General features: G+C 37.8%; 1 protein-coding gene and 1 non-coding gene across 2 annotated transcripts; both read left to right on the top strand.

Annotated features, from left to right (window-relative positions):
* Positions 1-8,110: 8,110 nt before the first annotated feature.
* On the top strand, positions 8,111-8,246 carry LOC150018396 (small nucleolar RNA SNORA21). The gene has a single exon (XR_016509524.1). It is a non-coding gene; the product is annotated as a small nucleolar RNA SNORA21 (small nucleolar RNA).
* Positions 8,247-18,848: 10,602 nt separating this feature from the next.
* LOC150018395 (olfactory receptor 52B4-like) lies at positions 18,849-19,805 on the top strand. The gene has a single exon (XM_090267757.1). The coding sequence runs from the start codon at positions 18,864-18,866 to the stop codon at positions 19,803-19,805; it is 942 nt and encodes a 313-aa protein (XP_090123883.1). The 5' UTR covers positions 18,849-18,863.
* The last annotated feature ends 1,592 nt before the right edge of the window (positions 19,806-21,397 follow it).

Raw genomic sequence — 21,397 nt, 5'->3', positions numbered from 1 at the left:
TGCTATCTATTTTCTACTGTGTATGTGTGTGCAGGTAAATAAGTATTTTAATTGAACTATATTTCAACTACTCTTCTCAATGGACATTTCTCACTTAGCAAATTAATCAAGATGTAATCCCTTGCTAAAACTATGTACCTCTGCAGGCATTTTTATCACCTCTCACTGTATTCCTACAATGATGTGCCTTATATATGATAATATAGACAAGGATACTCTTTTAAAAAACATTCCTCACATGTCATTGTAATTATTTATTTATGTTTCATTTTCCAGTTGCGAGCAAGCTCAGCAACCTATATACATAAGTCCTCAGTGTCCTTTATGTCATCTGAAAGAGTAGGGACTGAAGTAAAATGTTTAAAACACATATCTTTATAAACTATAAAGTTATGAAACTATCATATTAAAATAAAGACAATGAAACTAATAAAAAAGTTACATTTATTACTTATGTTACTGTGATTTACCTTATTTCTTTGTTTTTTAACTATATTTTTTCATTGCTGAAATTTTTTCATAGATTACATACATTTTCTATGTGAGATCTATATTTTTGCATAAATGAAACTCCTTTTTCACATAGCTTATAATGTATTGTAACATAATTTTTAATGTAGTTTAACTGGCCACAAAATATACAACTATACAGAAAAATCATATTTACCTAGCCATTTCATTATTATTAATATGCAGTATATTTCAATATTTTCAGTTGTTCAAAAACATAATGTCCATTAATTTTAGTTATACATGAGTCCCTAAATATTATGTAGTCAAATTAAAAATCTTTCTTGTGTTTCCTTCATGTTCTTCAGAGGTGTTTCAAGATGAAACATGAATTACGTTATTTAAAATTTTTGTTTCTATTTAATTTAGCATTTGAATAATTATAGCCAATATTTCATAAACGTCTGTTCATTTAAAAATAGAAAATATCAAAGAAACATTTTAATTATACTAATAATACCCATTAAGCTAAATACTTTATAATTAAAAAATGTTTTTCCATTTAAGCATACTTTCACATATTATGAACTATACAACTATTTTATGCCTCACAGTTATGCTTACTTAATATTATATATAAAATGTTTTTCTTTGTCATTAAGAACATTACCTAACTATTAAGTTGAATAAGTGTTTAGTATACTATTATGTAGTGTACACTATTTTAGTAAGCTAGTGGATTCTTACTGAACATTTACATCCAAGTAATTGACAGTATAAATAAAACTGTTATGAACATAAGCATTAAGACACATTTGCTGTATTTTGTGTCCTTGTCGTACACTATAGAGAAATTTCTGAAAAATTTTCCTGCATCTCTGAGCGACTCTGTCCTGGCCAGCCTATGTTTTCTTTGTGCAAAAATATTTTTTAAATACAATCTTTAGAAATTCTAGGAACTTTACATTTTCCAAAAATTTAATGGAATTCAGTAGTAATATGCAAAGTTAAGCTACCATTTTATTATTATATATTTTTATGTTTTAAAGATACAACTTAATACAGTGAAATTCATCCTTTTTAGTTTACATTTCTGTGAATTTCAATAAACATGCAACTACCACAATAAAGGACTGTTCCATCACCTTCCCCCCAAAACACCCAGGTGCATCTTTTCAGTCAACTACTCACACCAGCCCTGGTAACCTTTTATCTGTTTTCCGTGCTTACGATTTTGCTTTTCCCAAAATGTCTTCCATATGGAGTCATATTGTGTGTAGCTTTTGGAGCCTGGGTTGTTTCACTTAGCATAACACTGAGTTTTATCCATGTTGTCCTTGTATTAGTAGCTCATTCCTTTCCATTGCTAGCATTATTCTATAGTATGGATGAACCAGATCAATTCATCCATTGTCCAGTTGAAGAACATTTGGGTTTTTTCTGGTTTTGCTGATTACGAATAAAGCTATTAAATTTCACATATTTGATATAAAGTGAAAACTACATTTACAGTTCATGCGACTAAAAATCTAAGATTAAGTTTGCCAGGTCAGAGAATAAGCATATTTGATTGAGGTGGGGGGTGTGTTCGCCCCATTTATTCTATATTTTCAAAATTGTTGTAACAATAATAGGTCCTTAGTATATTCGTATAAATGCTGGATCAACATACCAATCACTATAATAATAGGCCTGGTGAGAGATTATTTTTAATTTTTTATTCAATTATACTTGGCATTCAATATTCCTGTTTTTTTTAGTATGATCTATTTTTTTATATGTTTTATTGATTATGCTGTTACAGGTGTCCCAATTTCTTTTCCCTTTGCTCTCCTCTACCCAGCAATCCTCCTCCCTCCAGCAGTCCCCCACCCTTAGTCCATATCCATGGGTAGTGCATAAAACTCTTCTCAACATCCCCCTGTCCATTCCCCACCCTCCTACCATGCTTCTTAATTCCTGCACCATTTCCTTTCCTCTCCCTCTTCCCCCTCCCAGAAGCCATCCCCCCACATGCTCCCCATATCTATGATTCTGTTCCCACTTTAGTTGTATGCTTAGTTTACCTTTGTTCCATTCCCTAGCTTCTGTTGTTGAGAGTTGTGATACTATTTTCATTTTAATGTTCATAGTTTTGATATTTTTTTTCTTAAATAAGTCCCTTTAACATTTCATATAACAATGGCTTGGTGATGATGAACTCCTTCAGCTTTACCTTGTCTGGGAAGCACTTTATCTACCTTTCCATTCTGAATGATAGCTTTGCTGGATAGAGTAATCTTGGTTAAAGGCCTTGATTTTCATCACATTAAATATAGTACTTCTTGCCAGTCCCGTCTTGCCTGCAAAGTTTCTTTTGAGAAATCAGCTGAGAGTCTTATAGGCACCCCTTTGTAAGTAATTCTCCTCTTCTCTCTTGCTGCTTTTAAGATTCTTTATCCTTAACCTTTGGCATTTTGATTATGATGTGTCTTGGTGTGGTCCTCCCTGGGTTTAGTTTGTTTGGGACTCTCTGGTACTTCCTGGACCTGTATGTCCATTTCCTTCCCCAAATTAGAGAAATTTTTCTTCATTATTTTTTCATATAATTTTTCAATTTCTTGCTCTCCCTCTTCACCTTCTGGTAACCTTATGATTCGGACATTGGTACTCTTATAGCTGTCCTAGAGGTTTCTAAGTCTCTCCTCATTTTAAAAAATTCTCATTTCCTCCTTCTGTACTGGTTGACTGTTTCTTCATTATGTTCCAATTTGTTGATTTGAACCCTGGTTTCCTTTCCTTCACCAGTTGTTTCATATGGATTTTCCTTCATTTCAGCCAGGATAGACTTCATTCTTTCCCCATCCTGTTTAATCTTTGTTGTCAGAGCTGTGAGCATCCTAATCACCGATGCCTTAAACTGTGCTTCTGTTAAGTTGTCTTATTTCCTCATCCGTTAGGTGTGCTACCTGTTCATTGCTTAGTTGTGCCACTGGGACCTTGATCTGCCCCTGCTTCTGGGTCGTACTTCTCTGTCTCCTCATCTTTCTTTGTTTGCCTCTGTGATTTGGGCAAGGGCTGTCGCACCTCCAATGTTATAGGGAGCGGAGCCTTAGGTATTCGTTAGTGCTGGCAACCGGTTCACCGCGTTTTGGCTCTGTATGTTGGGGAGGGTTCTGAGAAGGAAAAGTGCTGGTTGCTGCAGCTTTTCCAGGCTCTTCTTCCCCTTTATGTACTAAGCAAGCTGCCTCCTTTTCGAGACTGGCAGGGTCTTCTTGCGCTTCCGCCCCTACTTGCTTTCACAGTCAGAAGTAATGCGGCTCTATTTTCCCAGGCTCTGGAACTGCAAGCCATGTGGTCTAGTTTGGGGCTTGAATAATTTCTTGGGTTTAATCAGTATGACTGTGATTTTGTCAGGGCTGCTGCTAGCTACACCAGCCCGCTGCTATCCCATGAACCACACCACTTCTAACTGTGCTGCCAAGAAGAACTGCCCCTGCAGCCGCTGCTCCACTCCTCTTTCTCTCCATCCTGGCTCCACCCCTCCTACCTTTCTGGTTGATTATTTCTTCTTTATTTCTTGCTGAACTTCCCTGTAGTTTTGATTTTTTGGATTTTCTGTTTTTTGTGTGTGTGTTTTTTTTTAAGTTTTGGATTGGTTGTAAATTTTTTCTTAGTTGTGAGGAGAAGCAGCGCGTGTCTTTATGTCTCCATCTTGGCCAGAAGTCCTCTTCAATATTCTTTTGAAGTAGATTCAGTGTACAGCATAGGCATATGTTTCCTTTTTTAAAAGATTACTCAGGGATAGGGTGGGTGGGGCAGGAGAGAGCTATGGGGGAAAATGGAACAACTATAATAGAAAAATAAATTTAAAAAAATATAAAAATTGCCCAATTTCTCCAAAGTGCATATGCTATTATGCATTTCTACTAGCAAAGTATGAGCTGCAGTTACTCCACCTCCTCATCACAACCTGGTACTGTCTTTTTTTGTTTTTTAAATTTAAGCATTCTAATAGGTTGTTATGGGTGCATCATTGTAGTTTAATTTACATTTCCATGTGATTAGTGGTGTAAAGCATATTTTCAAATACTTATTTACCATATGTACATCTTCTCTGGAGAAATATGTGTTCAGATAATTCAGCTATTTTTATTGCATTGTTTCTTCTCTAATTATTGAGTTTTATGAGTGTTTTATTCTGGATACAAGCCCTCTATGTGATCTCTGACTTGAACATAATATCTCTCATTCTATGACTGTCTTTCCAGTTTCTTAATAGTGTCTTTCAAAGATGATAAATCATTAATTTTGATGACATTTTACTTAATATTTTATTTTATACATCACATTTTTTTTGTGTTCCCATACATATATGTGTAATTCTAGGTGACAAAAATGTTCTATTGTTTTAGAAGTTTTATGATTTCACCTCTTCATTTTGTTCTATGATCTATTTTGAGTTAATTTTTGCATGGAATTTGAAGTATGAATTGAGGGTCATTATTTTGCATATGGATATCTAAATGTTCAAGAGGTATTTGTTGAAAAGACTATTTTTTCTCTATTGTTTTTGCACCTTTGTTAAATAAATTTACCACATGTGTGGATTTGATTCTGAACTCTGTGTTCTGTTTTAGTGGTTTACAAAACTAATCATACTCTTACCATACAATCCAGCAATCATATGCCTTGGTATTTACTTAAATAAATTGAAAATGTATATCCACTGAGATACATACACATGGAATTTATAGCAACTTTATTTATAATTGTCAAAACTTGAAACAATTAAAGTGTTCTTCCATAGGTGAAGAGTTAAATAAACTATTTAAAAAAAAAGAACTAAATAAAATGTATTCAGGTGAGACAGAACAAAACTCTAGACAAAGAATTAAATGAAATGGAGATAAGCAATCTGCCAGATGCAGAGTTCAGAACATTGGTTATAAGGATGTTCAGTGACCTTAGGGGAAGACTTGATGAACTTAGTGAAAACATCAACAAAAAGATAGTAAGCATGCCCATCAATAGATGAGTGAATAAAAAAAATCCATGGTACATTTACACAAAGAAATACTATGTGGCCAAAGAAAAAGGAACTCTTACTTGTAACAGTATGGATGGACCTGGACATTATTATGCTAAGTGAATTAAGCCAGTCAGAGAAATACAAATACTGTATGATCTTACTTATATGTGGAATCTAATGAACAAAGTAAACTGACAGACAAAATAGAAATAGAGGCACAGGTATATGGAACAGACTGACATCTGTCAGAGAATTGGTGGTTGTAGAAACTGGATTAAAGAAGGTAAAGTGATTAGCCAAAGCACATATATGCATAACCTATAGACATGCTCAAGAGTGTGGTGATGGCCAAAAGAAGAATGGGAGGTGAGGGCTGAATGAAGGTGGGCAGAGAAGGGGAAATTAGGGACATTTGTAATAGAGTCAACAATAAAAATAAAGTTAAAAATGAAAATAGAAACCATCAAAAAGAACCAGTCAGAAATGAAGAAAACATTAACAGAAATTAAGAATACATTATAGGAAATCAACAGTAGAGGATATGAAGCAGAGACTAAGGAAACAGAAAACACCCAATAAGAACAGTACTAAGAAAAAAAACAAAAAACAAAAAAAACCCAAGGAACCAAAAAATTAGAATAATGTAAGGAACCTCTGGGACAACTTCAAGCACACCAATATTTACACCATGAGGGCACTGGAAGAAGAGACAGAGTAAAAAATTAAAAACCTATTTGAAAAAATAATGATGGAAAACTTCCCTAACCTGGTGAAGAAAATAGACATACACATACAGGAAGTGCTGAATCCTAAACAAGAAGATCTCAAAGAGGCCCACCTCAAGGCACATCATAATTAAAATGCCAATGGTTAATGACAAACAGAATTTTAAGAGCAGCAAGAGAAAAGCAGTTAGTTACCTACAAGGGAGCTCTCAAAGACTTTCAGCTGATTTCTCAACAGAAACTTTGCTGTCCAGAGTAAATTGGCACAAAATATTCAAAGTGATGAAAAGCAAGGACCTACAACCAAGATGACTCTATCCAAGAAAGTTAGAATCAGAGGACAGATAATGAGCTTTCCAGAAAAGTAAAAGATAAAGGAATTTATCACCACAAAACCAATATTACAAGAATTATTAAAGGGTCTTTCTTAAGAAGAAGAAGAGGGAAAAAAGATAAAAAAATATAAATAATAAATGGCCATAATTAATGTGACTCAGTAGGTTGAGCATCATCCCACAACCTGAAACATCACTGGTTTATTCCCTGTCAGGGCATATGTCCAGGTTTTGAGCTAGGTCCCCAGTTGGGGACATGTGAGAAGCAATTGATCAATGTTTCTCTTGCACATTGATGTTCTCTCCCTCTCTTTCTTCCTCTTTCTGTAAAAATAAATAAAAATATTTAAAAATATAAATAATAAAGTGGCAATAAATACATATCTACCTACAACTACTTTACTGAAAATGAATTAAATACTCCAATCAAAGGACATATGGTGGCTGAATAGATAACAAAACATGGTCCTTATATATGCTGTCTACAAGAGACTCACTTCAAGAGAAACAAGATGGTGGAAGAGTAAGTGGAAGCTACACTAACCTCCTCCCAGAACTAGTCTGGATTTACAACTTAATTTTGGAGAAATCATCTGGAATAACCAATTGAACACTAGCTGGAGAGAAGTCTTATAACCACGGAGAGACAGAAAAGGCTGCTACATCACAACGTGACCAGTAGGGAGTGTGGAGATGCGGAAGGGCTGGCTGGGCTCACATGGGTGGTAGCTGAAGGGACTGAGAAACAGCTCAGCAGCTGGGGGTCCCCCCTGAGAAGGGCAGGGTCTAAACCCCCAGCTGAGCTTCCCAGCCTACAGCAACAGAGTGGAAAGTAAAATAGTATCCAGCTGTGAAAAGCAAAAAGCCACAGGGTTTCTTGCTAGCTGGAGAGAAACAGCTGGAGAAAAAGAGCTCTTAAGCAGATCACATACGAAACTATTTTGGCCCCCACTTACCCTGGGCTCGAGCGGAGGGAAGGCAGAGAGGACTAGAGATGCTTGGGGAGATTTTGGTGTGGTGGCTTTGAAGGGAGAACTGGGGAAGCATCCAACCAGGTTCCAGTGCTGACTTATCCCCAGTACTGCAGGCAGACCAAGTTGCGTCAGCCTGAGGGGAAGCAAAAGCCCAGCCTACAGGAATTTAGCTGCCACACCCACAGTCCTTAAGCCTGACGGCTAATCACAGATTGAGTAGATTAACAACTAAAGAAGTCATACAAAGGCAGTAGATCCCTGGAAGTCTCCAACAGGCTGTCTAGGCCCAGACTGGTACAGGATCTGATGCCACCAGGGGCAGATCCAGAAAGTGCAGATCATTCTAAGAAGCACCAACAAACAGTAGGAGTCACAAAAATGGGGAGATGGAGAAACAACCCCCCATTGAAAGGAAAGGTAGAATCCACAGAAAGAGTGCTAAATGAAATAGAGGGGAGCAAACTATCAGATATGGAATTCAAAACATGGATTATGGAGAAGCTCAATGAGCTCATCGGGAATTACAAGGAACTGCAGAAAAACTACAAGGAACTTACTGAGAATTACACCAGCATGAAAAACGACATAGAAGCTATCAATAAGAGCCAGGAGATACCCCTTTTAAAAGCACTCATTGGGCCTCTCGTTAATGACCCACTGAGCCGTCAAAGAAGGGCAAAGTGAAAACATCACTTTTGGGTGAAGTGGCAGCATGTCGTGCTGTTTTGCTTCAATCAGTGGTGTGACAGGATGTAAAAAAATAAAATAAAAAGAGCCAGGAGAAAATGAAGAATACGATCTCTGACTTGAAGAACACAATAGAAGGAATTAAAAGCAGGCTAGAGGAAGCAGAAGATCGGATCAGTGAGCTGGAATACAATGTAGACAAAAACTTTCAGACAGTGCAACAAAATGAAAAAAGACTGAACAAGACTGAAGAGGCTCTAAGACAGCTGCAGGACAACATGAAACGTAATAATATTCGTATCATAGGAATTCCAGGAGGAAAAGAAGAAGAGCAAGGGATAGAAAACCTCTTTGAAAAATTAATGACAGAAAACTTCCCTAACATGAGGAGAGAAAGAGTCACGCAAGTCCAGGAAGCACAAAGGGACCCAATGAAGATGAACCCCAACAGGCCCACTTCAAGACACATCATAATTAAAATGCCAACATTCAAAGACAAAGAGAGAATCCTAAAAGCAGCAAGAGAGAAACAACTAATAACATACAAGGGAACTCCAATAAGGCTATCATCAGATTTCTCAGCAGAAACACTACAAACCAGAAGGGAATGGCAAAAAATATTCCAAGCAATGAAAAACAGGCCTACAACCAAAAATACTCTACCCAGAAAGACTCTCATTCAAAATGGAATGTGAAATAAGGAGTTTCCAAGACAAAAGAAGGCTAAAAGAATACATCTCCACCAAACCAGCATTGCAAGAGATGCTAAAGTGTCTGCTTTAAGAAGATGAAGAAATAAAGAGAGACAGAGGAACACGAGTACAAAGGGGGAAAATGACAATGAATAAGTACTGAAAGAAGGAAAGAACTTCTACCATTTTCAACAACATGGATGGAACTAGAGAGAATTATGCTTAGTGAAATAAGCCAAGCAACGAAAGAAAAATACCTTATGCTATCACCTATTACAGGAAGCTAATGAACAACACAAACAAATGAGTAAAATTGAACCCAAGGTATGTAAACAAGGAATAAACTAACAGTAACAAAGGGGGGAAATGGGAGGGAGAGAAGTGTGTAAGAAGGGGAAGGGTCTAGTCAAAGAACATGTATAAATGACCCATGGACATGGACAACTGGGTGGGGACTGAATGTGGGAGGAAGGGGTGCAGGGTGCAGGGAAGCAAGAGGGGGAAAAAGTGGGACAACTGTAATGAAAAAACAAACAAAAAAAATTTTTAGTGGGGAAAAAAATAAAAATATAAAGAATGGCATGCCAGTTCAGTGAATATTAGAAGGACAGGGATTTTCCTTCACACTGTATATTTTTCCCCCTATCTGATCTGTTCAGAGTTTGGCATTCTAAAGAAGTAAGTAATGACATAAGTTTCTTTGCATAAAACTAATAAGACCAGTTGTTAATAGAGGTTTTTTTTTTTTGACTAAGACTTTGACTGGAATGTCACACCTAAAGGATACATGCTTGGGCTCTGGTTGTTACCATAAAGCCCTGAGGAACTGGGATTGACTTTCAAAGGTAATAGAAGCCCACGAGATAAAAGGCCTGGTACCTAGGTTGGATGCACAGTCCATGGCAATCTTTCCAGGGAAGGAATGAAGGTTGTTTTCCTGAAAGATGGCTAGAAGGGACCTTAAGGCACAATGGAAAACCAGAAGGACTTGGAAAAGACAGGTGTTTACAGGCAAGGATGAATGCCAGGTATGTGGTTCTGCTTCTGTGCCCTGAAGGGCAGACTGAAGGTCACCCTAAATGTTCCTTGTGTAAGTTCCAGTAAAGCAGAACTAAAGATGATAAGTGATCATTTTCTGCTGTTGTTGTGTTTATGCAAATGAACAGGATAAATTAAAAATGGACCTAATGCAGTCCCTTTAATGACAAGGAGAGTAATCTTAGGGAGAAAAATTGTGATTCAAGGAAAATCACAATGCTCAGTGGTAGACTATAAAGTAGTGCAGCTAACCGTCTTCAAAGTTTCTTTTCATTTGAAAGTTAAACTATGTCTGTGGTATTATCAAAGATGTTTAATTTACAGGCAAGAAGAATGTCAAATGCCTTGCAACTGGATGTCTTTCCGATAAGACAGTCCTACAGATTTAGAGACTTGTTTGTGGGTTATGTTACATAAATTAACATGTGTTTTCTGTTTTCAAAGGGCATAAGCCTATGATCTCATTACCTGAGTGATTGTCTGTATGTATAGGCCTACCTTCATCGTGTCTGCATTGCTGCCTCCTGAGACTCAATGGTTTGGCTGAACTAAGTGGCTGGGTTGGTGAAGAATGGGGTGGTCTGTGGGCTTCACTTTAAAACTGGTTTCTCTTTTCTGTCCTAATGGCTTGGACAGAAAGAGCCCAGAGGTCTGAGAGGGGGGAAACCTAAACTATTTCCCTCAGCCCAAACTAAGTATAATGGGCAAAAGGGTTTTGGATAGGTGAGATGTGCCTGGCACACCTTCCTCCAAAGAAGCCCTTCTTTTTCCTAATGTGGGACATTGAAAAATTAATACCTGTATTTTGTCATCTAGTGGTTATGGATTGAATGATGTCTTTTAACCCTGTTGCCAAATCTGTTGCCTCCAGAATACAACAAGGATACCAGACTGTTAAATCAAGCGTGTCGTTGTCCGGGGACAGCCAACTGACCTGGAGTCTGCACAATCTTTCCCCATGTGGGAAGGCCACCCTCCGCTCCACACTCCCACTCTTAGGGATTTCTGGACCCAAGGGTAGGTAGGACAATGACCATGTCCAGCTTGAAGCAGCTAGAGGAGCTCGAGACCTTCGCCCATTGTCCTTTGTAAGATTATAAAGGGTCTTAAGTCTCAGAGGGAGGGATTGTTATTTTTTATTGTTAAAATAATAAATAAATAAATAAATAATTTTAAAAAAGAAGAAGAATATATGAAAGGGTGAGATAGGAGAGCTTGTATGTACGACCCATGGGCATGGACTTAGGGGAGGATTGTTGGGGAAGGGGGTGCTTGGCGAGGGGTAGCAAAGGGGGAAAAATTGGAACTATTGTAACAATATAATCAATAAAATATACTTAAAAGAAAAAAAAGAAAAAAAATAGACTCACTTCAGATACAAAGACACACAGACTGAAATAAAAGTGATGAAAAAAGATATTTCATGAAAATGAAAACAAACAAACAAACAAGCAAAAAAGCTTGAGTAGTAATACTTATACCAGACAAAATAGGCTGTAACAAGGGACAAAGAAGGACCCAATAATTCCACTTCTGGGTATATCTGAAAAAACCTAATTACTGAAAGAAGGGTGAGACTGTCTCCAACTATAATACTGGGTTTGTCTCTTTCTCCATGCAGTTCTGTGAGGTTTTGGCTCAAATATTTTGACCTTATGTTATTAGAGGCATAGGCATTCTAATTGTTGTGTTTTCTTGGAGAATTGACCACTCTATTATATAATTCACCTGCTTATCCTTGATAACTTTCCTGAGACAAACAATATTGGGTATTACACCAAAAGGTTATCAATAAGTTATTCTTAATATTTCTGTTGTTTTCCCACTGTGTTACAATGTTTTACACTTCCTATCTTATATTAAAAGATGGCACTTAAAAGAAAATTATGGGACAATATCCCTGATGAACATAAATGCTAAAATCCTCAACAAAATATTAGCAAACTAGATCCAGAAATACATTAAAAAGGTCATACACCATGATCAAGTGGTGTTTATTCCAGGGATGCGCTGTTGGCACAATATCTGCATATAAATAAATGTGATATACCATGTAAGCAAAATGAAGAATAAAACTACATGATCACATCAATAGATGCAGAGAAAGCATTTGATAAACTCCAGCACGCATTTATGAGAAAAACTCTCCGCAAAGTGGGAATAGAGTGAACCAACCTCAACATAATAAAGGCCATATATTATGGGAAGCCGAGGTGCTTGGTGGTTGCAAATGTAGCTCAGCCCCAGAGTGGAAAACCACTGGGAGCGTCGTGGCACGCAGGACCCACTCCACACACTGGTTTTCCTGCAGGGAACCAGCCCTGTGTTTATATAATAGTTAAAAAGCTTGCTTTCTGCTAAAGGACCCCCTCATCCTGGGCTGAGAACCACAGATGTTCAGCGTGTAACCTTGAACCAGTCTCTTAGAGCCTATTCTGGGCCAATTTCTAAGAACAGGGTGTGGCTAAATAAGTTATCCTTATCATCCGTGCATGTGTAACATTCTTTTCTCTAATATGTAAAAGTAATAATCATATAAGGCAATGATTGGCACTATATTCACAATTTTCTTGGATGTAATCCACCTAAGAAATCAATAAAAGCCTGTTAAGGCAGGGGCAAACTGTGCTTTCTCCTCTAGAAAGTGGCCAGTTCTGTCCCCTCTTCTGCACAGGATTCTTGCAGTCACTGTGCATTTATTTCCTCATCCACAACACCGTGGACTCTGCTGGTCAGAAGTCCGCGACAATATATAACAAACTCACAGCCAACATCATACTCAATGGGCAAAAACTAGGAGTGTTTTCCTTAAGATCCAGAGCAAGACTGGGATGTCTACTTTTACCATCTTATTCAACATAGTACTGAAAGTCTTAGCCACAGCAATCAGACAAGAAGAAATAAAAGGTATCCAAATTGGAAAGCAAGAAGCGTAACTGTCATAATTTGCAGATGACATGATTCTGTATATAAAGAACGCTGAAGATTCCACCAAAAAAACTCCCCCAAAACCCAAAATACCAAAGAATAAACCTAGCTAGAACTGATAAATGAATCCAGAAGAGTAGGAGGGTACAAAATAAATATCCAGAAATCAGTTGCATTTTTTAAATTTTCACCAAGGACATGCTTATTGATGATCCTGGAGCTGAAACACAACTGAGGCCTAAATGTTAGCTCTAGGGAGGAAAGGTTAGGGGGTCTGTATGACCAGCAATATGGAAGGTCAGAGGGTCCAAAAGTGCATAACCAGTGATATGCTAGGGGAGAAAACATTGCCATGGGAGTTAGGTCCTTGTTGTCCCAGTTTTACCTGTTGCAAAAATACCTACAATCCATATCTTCAGGATATTTCAATATAGTGAGTAAGAGAAAGATAAATAATCAAGCTGTCACACAAATGAATGTACTTTATGAATGCTTTGGGATCTCAAAAGGAAAGTTGTTTGAGACTAGGGCAAGCCCATAGGCTTTGTTGAGGAAAATAACCTCAAGTTGTGATCTGATAGCTGAACAGAGCATTTACAATGTGTTTGTGGATGAAGTTGTTGCTGAGAACTTGAAGTCGGGAAGATATTGAGGATGGATCAAGAATAGAACCTTTTAAGAAGTACTAAAGGATTCCCAGAGTGCAATGATCATTGCACATACTTTTCTTGTAGACACACAATAAATTCTGCTCCAAAAGTTTTATAGTACAGGATGAACTACAGGATGGCTTTTTAAAAATATGGACTAGGCTCTCTTCTCTCAAGGGTTTGATATTTTAGACAACAAAATCTTGGAGTTGAAAAAATGTATTTTTATTTTTCATTACACACATATATATACACACACACACACTACAGGTGTGGGAAAAATAGGTTTACCATTGTTTGTATGGAAAAAGATATGCAGGTTAAATAAACAATAATACAAGACTCAGAGAAGGAAAACTCTGACTCCAAAAAACCTCCGCTGCCTTGCGGCATACCTCTTCAGGGGAAAGGCTAAGGGAGTAAACCCCGACAGAAAATCCGGAGCCGGAGTCCCTAAGGCGGTTTGACGTTGTAGTCAACACCGGCAACTGCTGCGGTGCACCTGAAGCCAAGCTGTATTGACTCCGTCTTTCCCTTGGATCCTTCAGCTGCGAAGAGAGGGGGGTCTGCTGCATGGGCAACAGCAGACCCTCCATATCACCCTGCCCAGGCTCTGTAGCTTCAGCTTCACTGGAGAGGACACTCCAGCATCATCACAAGATGTCGATTCAACACGGGAAGAGACAGATACCGTGTCACTCCCGAGTTGGACTGCACAGCCATTCTCGGCGGTGCAGATAGACTCTTAAGAAGCTACACCATTGTCTCTCGAGACGGACGGCTGCCGACGACGAATACAAGACTAAACTGTATTTTGTTTACTCACAACTGTAAACCTGCTTTTGCCAACCCCTGTATATAACTGATATTTATTAAGTGATTCATGTGGGTTGACCACTCTGCATGTATTAATTTTAATCCTAACAACAATCATCTGAAGTAGGTTCTATTATCCCAGTTCCCCGGTGGGGAAACTGAAGCATAGAAAGATTACCTAATGTACCTCTATAGTTAGTAATGTGGATGCTGGATGTGTGAACTTGGGCAGGTGACCTCTAAACTACACACTCAGACACTAGGCTAAACATAGTTCACATTAAATACAGTTTTTATTTATTTTTCATTTTTCAAAATATAGTTTTTATATCAAGGCCTTTTCCTACCTAATGTCAAAAGTTCAAACTAGTCATTTTTGAATAATGTGACCTTGCCAATTCAAGATTTTCTCAGTCAGTCCAGAGTGCCCCCTCCCCACCTCCTTTCTCTCTGAGGCTGATTCTAGCTCTAGGCATGGGTGCAGTGCCAAGGCACTAGTGAGGAGGAGGTCCTTAATTACCAGATAACTGCACAGTGGTGGAGTTCAGGTGGCTTCTGACTATCAGCATAAGTGCTTGCTGATATCGATGAAATATACCTTGTTCATTCTAGTCCTCAGGTTGTTGGTCTCTGACCTGAATCTGCAAAATCCTTTTTCTGATCATGAGGCTTCTCCTGTTCCACTCTACTTTACCTCCTTCTGCCACCCTGTCATTGGCTTGGAAAACTTTTATGTGAAAGTTTATTTTTCTGTGGTAAGGCACTTAACATGAGATCTGCCCTCTTTAAAGATTTTTAAATGCACAATACCATATGCATTGCTGTTAATAGGCACAATGTGTACAGCAGAATACAACTTATTCAGTTAATATTACTGAAATTTTATACCAGTGGATTAATTTTATATGATGATTTGTGCCACTCTGTGTCTGAAAAAGACTCATTTGTATAGTTATGTAAACTGTTTAGATCTATTTCTCTAGGATTTAGCTGCCCGTGGTTTTCATGTATAAGCTTCGCCAATGAGTCATCAAGAGTTCACTGGCCACATGACAATTTTGGCTGTTAATTTATACCTACTGACACTGAGAAGAGAGAGGTGGGCTAAACTTTACAAGAGAATGCAATGCATTTCTGAGCATTTATCGGTCATTTTGGAAATATTATAAATTGATCTTAGAATTTCTAAGAAATACAAAACTCAGCAAATATCACCTGTTTCATTATAAAGAACTGTATTTTGAGATTGTCAAAACAATAGGCTTCTCACAGAATCTGATTACTTCTGAAATCCGTACATGTTTCTGTCTTAACAAATGCTCATTGCACTCCTTAAGCATTGAGTGTGAGGTGAACAATTGTGCTAATTATATCCACAAAGACATGTATAAATAAATACAATGCATTAATCTTATATAATTCTTTAATTAGTAATATTTTAGTAAGATTTTTAGAAAAGCATAAAGTATAGAAGACTAGCTGAGATAATATCCCTGTGCGGCCTTATATTAAAACACCTATTTTTTTAAAGGTGGAATTACTTTGTTCTTCCTGTCTTTATTTTTTAAAAAGTAAGGTACAATATTACTTTTATAATCAGAATATGAAGTTATTTAGAAGTTGAAAAAATCTCACACCATACATTAGGGATGAGTAAAATTTAAATAAAATACTTATAAAAGAATATAAAGAAAACATAATAATTTTCTTCCAACAACCATAAATGTGCAGTTTTGGTGGCCAAGCACTAAACAGAATAATACAATAAGCAAGCTAATGAAATAAGAATATATCACAAATGCCAAGAATCACATATCTTCTAAAGATTGTGTACAGACATTTATATACCCTTAGAAAAGAATTAAAACTCATTATTTATGAATATGAATACAAATCTTATCACCACTCCAGGGATGAATAGAGCTGCAATGTCATCCTTTACATGAGGAATGAAAATTTTAAAATTATCTTTACATATTAATTGCATGCATTAATGTTACATGTTGGAAATAATGTTAATATTAATTTAATTCAATATTGAATGCTAATGTAAGTATTGAAACAAGCTTGTAGCAAAGCTGGTTTAGATGGGAGGGGTTTTTTTGTAGTAAAACATCATAAATGTGAACACTTGGTGTTGGATGGATTTCAGAGCATGTGAGGCATAGTAGGAGATAAAATACTCTGGAGAAGTTCTAGGCAAGGGGGACACAGGCCTGGGATCAAGGCCATTTGGGAAGAGGGTGAGGCTGGTAGAGACATCTATGCCCCTGGGGACCTGAGGTAAGTGCTTCCTTCAGGGATCCCATGAACAAGAATAAATAGTTCAACTGCTTGGCCCTCAACAAACTGAATTTCATTTCCAATCTCACATCTGTTTCTGAAGACTCAGTAAAAATTGGTGAGTAAAATAGACATCTGTGGGTGAGGTGGTTCCAGGATCAGGGTATGGACTGAGTTGGTGTTATGTCCAATACAGGCCAGAGGCAAAGGGCTCTTGAATGTTATTGATATGTATGAACATAGAATGGTAAAGACAAGAGGCATCTGTCTGGTTGGTTACAGCCGAAGTGGAAGGTAAGGTGTGGGAAGGTATGTTGAGAGTATATGGGTAGCTGAGGATGATGAAGGTTGGAAAATAAAGAGAAGTAATCCAATCTATGACAAGTATCATAACAATTAGACTGAGCATGAGAACACAGAAAAGATATTAGACTGCAGACCCCTCTTGGCAAATATGAGAAGAGAGCCAAGAATGACAAGAATCTGTGCTGGACTTGTGAAGTAAACAGGATATCTTGGGCAGGTGTGAGAGGAGAATAATGGGGAAGGAGAATGAGTGGGTTTTTTAGATAAATTTGTGTCACACCAGTCGCTCTAATTTGCTCAGGAGACCAACTGAACAGGCAAATCCCTAACCTCTGAACTCCCTGTATGTACTTATATTAAAACATATATTTTTTTTTGAAAGGTGAAATTACTTTGTTCTTCCTGTCTTTATTTAAAAAAAATAAGGTACAATACTACTTTTATAATCAGAATATGAAGTTATTTCCAAGTTGAAAAAATTTCACACCATACATTAGGGATGAGTAAAATTTAGATAAAATACTTATAAATGAATAGAAAGAAAATATAATAATTTTATTCTGCTTAATAAAATTCCTTCTGCTGCTTCCTTTCCTCAAACACATGGCCATCAGGCCATCACCAGCTTCCATAATCTTTCCTCCTTTCCAGCTCTGCATTTGTTGATTTGTGCCTTCTGTTGCCTCCTCCTTCTTGCCATTTTTCACCTTTACTTTTTCAGTCACACACCAGCCTTCACATCCTTCTGCTGCCATCCCACGTTTTTTCATGCAGGAGGTTAGCTGCCCTCACTGGAGAGAACTTTTTCATAAAGTAGCCATACACTTTACAGGTGACAGTGCCCTGACCTAGGCCAGCTGATTAGACCCCTTTGACAGGTGAACATGTTCCTTTAGCACTGGAGGATGGTAAATGGAGTGCATTTTCCTAGAAAGAAAAATTATGGGCACCAAGTGGGTAAGTGGAGTGGAAGAAATAATGCTAATGAGCATGAGCTATAATTTAGCTACTGAACTAGATATTTTAAAAATACTTTTATTAGGGGAAACTAACATTGGTATTCAACTCTTCAACTTATCTGCTTACAAATTTGTTATCTCAAACCATAAGTTCATAGCACTTTGTCAAATCCCCATTTGTCCTATATCCCCAGTTTGTAATATGGTGCCTGAAAAACAGTTACTGCTTCCTAAATGACAGAGCTAGTGAATGAATGAGTGTACACTGAAAACTAAATGATAGAATTTCCATCTGAAGAAGTTTCCAAATATCATGCACACCTCCTCCCAGAAATAATGTCTTACTTTCCAATTTCAGTCATTTATAAACTTAGTTCCTTAAGGTGTGAGCATGAGCAGTGCCTCACCTCAGGTACACAGGCCCTGTCCATGCTACTCTTAAAGTTCCCGTGACTTTGCAAGTGGGCAAATTGTATAGTGAAGTCAGAGAGATTTCAAATCTTATTTTCTTCAGTTAAACCAAATTTTCCTGAACAATCATTTACTCTCCTTTCTTCAGTACAGAGTATTCCCTATGCTCAGCCACTCAGAGCAGAAGAAACACTGTTTCATGAACATGCTATACATTGATTCATTTTATTTTGTTGTTTCCCTTTCTTTTTTATTCTCCCCTTATGATCAAGTACCCACCATAAAGTCAAGTTCAAGTTCTTCACATTCAAGAAACATTTATTATAGCCTTCTCAGATACATAGAATAACTTCCTTTGTCTTTTCATGATACTCTGTTTGTAGAATGATGTATACCTTTTAATTTGGCTATCACTCATTGAAGGGGAAATAATATTCTATTGACCTTTTATGTTTCTTATTATTTGCATGTTCAAAGAAGATGGAAGTGTGGACTAAGCCAAAAGCTCTTTGTGCCATCAGAAAGAGTATTACAGGAAATACTGCATTTTTTTCTGTTCTGTGAATAAGAAGTGACATCTCTGGTGGTCTCCTCCCACATGGCTGCCTTAAACCACACTGGTGTTAGCCACATCGTGTTCCACCTGCTGGGCATCCCCGGCCTAGAGAACCAGCACATATGGATTTCTATCCCCTTCTTCATTTCCTATGTCATTGCCCTGCTTGGGAATAGTCTGCTTATTATCATTATCATGAAGAGCAGCCTCCGTGAACCCATGTACCTCTTTCTCTGCATGCTGGCCATAGTAGACATTGTCCTCTCCACGTGCACAGTACCTCAGGCCTTGGCCGTCTTCTGGTTCCATGCTGGGGAGATCTCTCTGGATCGCTGTATCACTCAGTTCTTCATCATTCACTGCACTTTTATTTCTGAGTCAGGGATATTGCTGGTGATGGCGTTTGACCGCTACATTGCCATATGCTACCCACTGAGATACACCACCATCCTTACACATGCAGTGATTGGGAAAATTGGTGTTATCATCTTTTTGAGAAGTTACTGTACAATTTTCCCCATAATATTTCTTTTGAAAAGGTTGACTTTCTGCCAAAATAATATTATTCCGCATACTTTTTGTGAACACATTGGCTTGGCCAAATATGCTTGTAATGACATTCGAGTGAACATCTGGTATGGTCTTTTTGTAGTAATATCGACAGTGGTTTTAGATGTCCTGTTAATTTTTATTTCGTATGTGCTGATTCTTCATGCTGTTTTCCACATGTCTTCCCAAGATGCTCATCAGAAAGCTCTCAACACATGTGGCTCCCATGTCTGTGTCATCATCCTCTTTTATGGGCCTGCCATCTTCACAACTCTTACTCAGCGGTTTGGACGTCACATTCCTCCTCATATCCACATCTTGTTGGCTAATGTCTGCATTCTGGTTCCACCTATGCTGAATCCCATCATTTATGGGATCAAGACCAAGCAAATCCAAGGGCGGGCAGTTCACATGTTTTTCCCAAAGCAGAAATAACTTTGGAAGAGGATCAGAGTTTTCAGCATTTGTAGCTATTCATGATGAGGTCTATGGAACTGTTGGGTAGAAACATTAGTGGTAAACTGAAACACTAGGAAATAGCCCAGAAATTGTGTTTCTGGAGCAAATTCACCAAGAATGTTACAGGATATGCATATATATCTGTCAGTAGGAGATGGGGGGAGGAAGAGAGGGAGCGAGGGAGGGAAGGAGGTAGAGAAGGAGAGAGAGAGAGAGAGAGATGCCATGTTTGCCTGGCAACTTTCTACAGCTTTACTAGTCCCTCCTAGTTATTTTTTTCTTACTAATTTAAAAAGAACCAACCTTATTTTAAGGACAAACCATTTAAAATTTCTTTAAAAATATATTTTCATACCTAATATCTTCTTTTACTGAGGACATATTATCCAAGACCAGCCATTCATATGGTTAATAGTTTGGGTGGGCCCATAAATTTGATCTGGACGGGGCTAATAGTGTTAGCCAGGTTGATGGAGTTTCAGATATGGCACCAGCTTGCTGGCTCTTAGGCTCTGTGGGGGAGGGCTCAGAAAAGGGACAATGGCCTCTTCTCACCTTTTTGTCTGGAAGAAAATTGTCCCCTAGCTCTCGCCTTAAGGCTAACCACTTTAGTTCCTCCCTGTGTGCCACTGGTGCCTTTCAAGCTGCTTCCCCAGTGCTGGAGTTCAGCAGGAGTGAGTCTGAGTAAGTTTGTGTGTGGGTTCTTTAGGGGGTACTTCTTGGGACTCCTTAAGTTTCTTCCACCAACTTAATCCCCACTGGTTTTTACAACTCAAAGTTATGGGGACTTACCTTCCTGGCACTGGAACCCTGGGCTGGGGGGCCTGGTGTAAGGCTGGGATACCTTGCTCCCAAGATATCCCTCCTGAATTTTCATCCACCACACATGGACGTGGGACCAGCCTGTTCTGTGTCTGTGCCCCTTCTACCAATCTGGATAAATATGGTTTCTTTAATTCTGTAATTGTCAGACTTCCATTCAATTTTATTTCTGATTGTTCTGAATGATGGTTGTTCTATATTTTAGTTGTAATTTTGATGTGGTTGTACTAGAAGGTGAGCTGTGTTTACCTATGCCACCATCTTGACTGGAAGTCAGGAAAGAAAATTGTTGTTTCTAAAACACTAAACCAAATCCTTTGGAAAGGCTCAATGAAGGTAAATTTCTTTATAAAATGCTGTTGAATTGGGTGTGGGTGAGACAACTAGAAAATAGTTAACATCTATTAAATTTTTATTATGTGTCAGGTACTATATTAAGCTTTTCTATTAAATAACTATTTAATCTTCACAATAATTCTCCGAAGTACTGAGGAAACAGGCACAAAGAAGCTAAGCAACTTGCCCAGGTTAGGAAGTGGTACATTCAGGATTTAAACCAGGCAGTCTGTTGAGAGATTGTGCTGTTAATCACTACGTTATCATGTAAAAAACCTGAACAAAAAAATCATAATAATGGAGTCTGTGCTGAGTTTATTTAACAAGAAATATTTAAGTTTCTTGTTTTACTTTAAAGAAGCTGAAGCTGAAATCCATGGACAATTCAGTATGGATGTGGTCATTCATGA

This window comes from Furipterus horrens, unplaced genomic scaffold, assembly GCF_987537825.1.
Source record: "Furipterus horrens unplaced genomic scaffold, mFurHor1.1.pri manual_scaffold_2, whole genome shotgun sequence".
NCBI classification, from domain to species: Eukaryota; Metazoa; Chordata; class Mammalia; order Chiroptera; family Furipteridae; genus Furipterus; species Furipterus horrens.
The sequence above is the reverse complement of the archived record's forward strand: the minus strand, read 5'-3'. Positions and strand labels throughout refer to the sequence as shown.

What these genes read in the sequence shown, in the direction of transcription:
- LOC150018395 (XM_090267757.1), top strand. Translation starts at nt 18,864, where the DNA reads ATGGCTGCCTTAAACCACACTGGTGTTAGCCACATCGTGTTCCACCTG.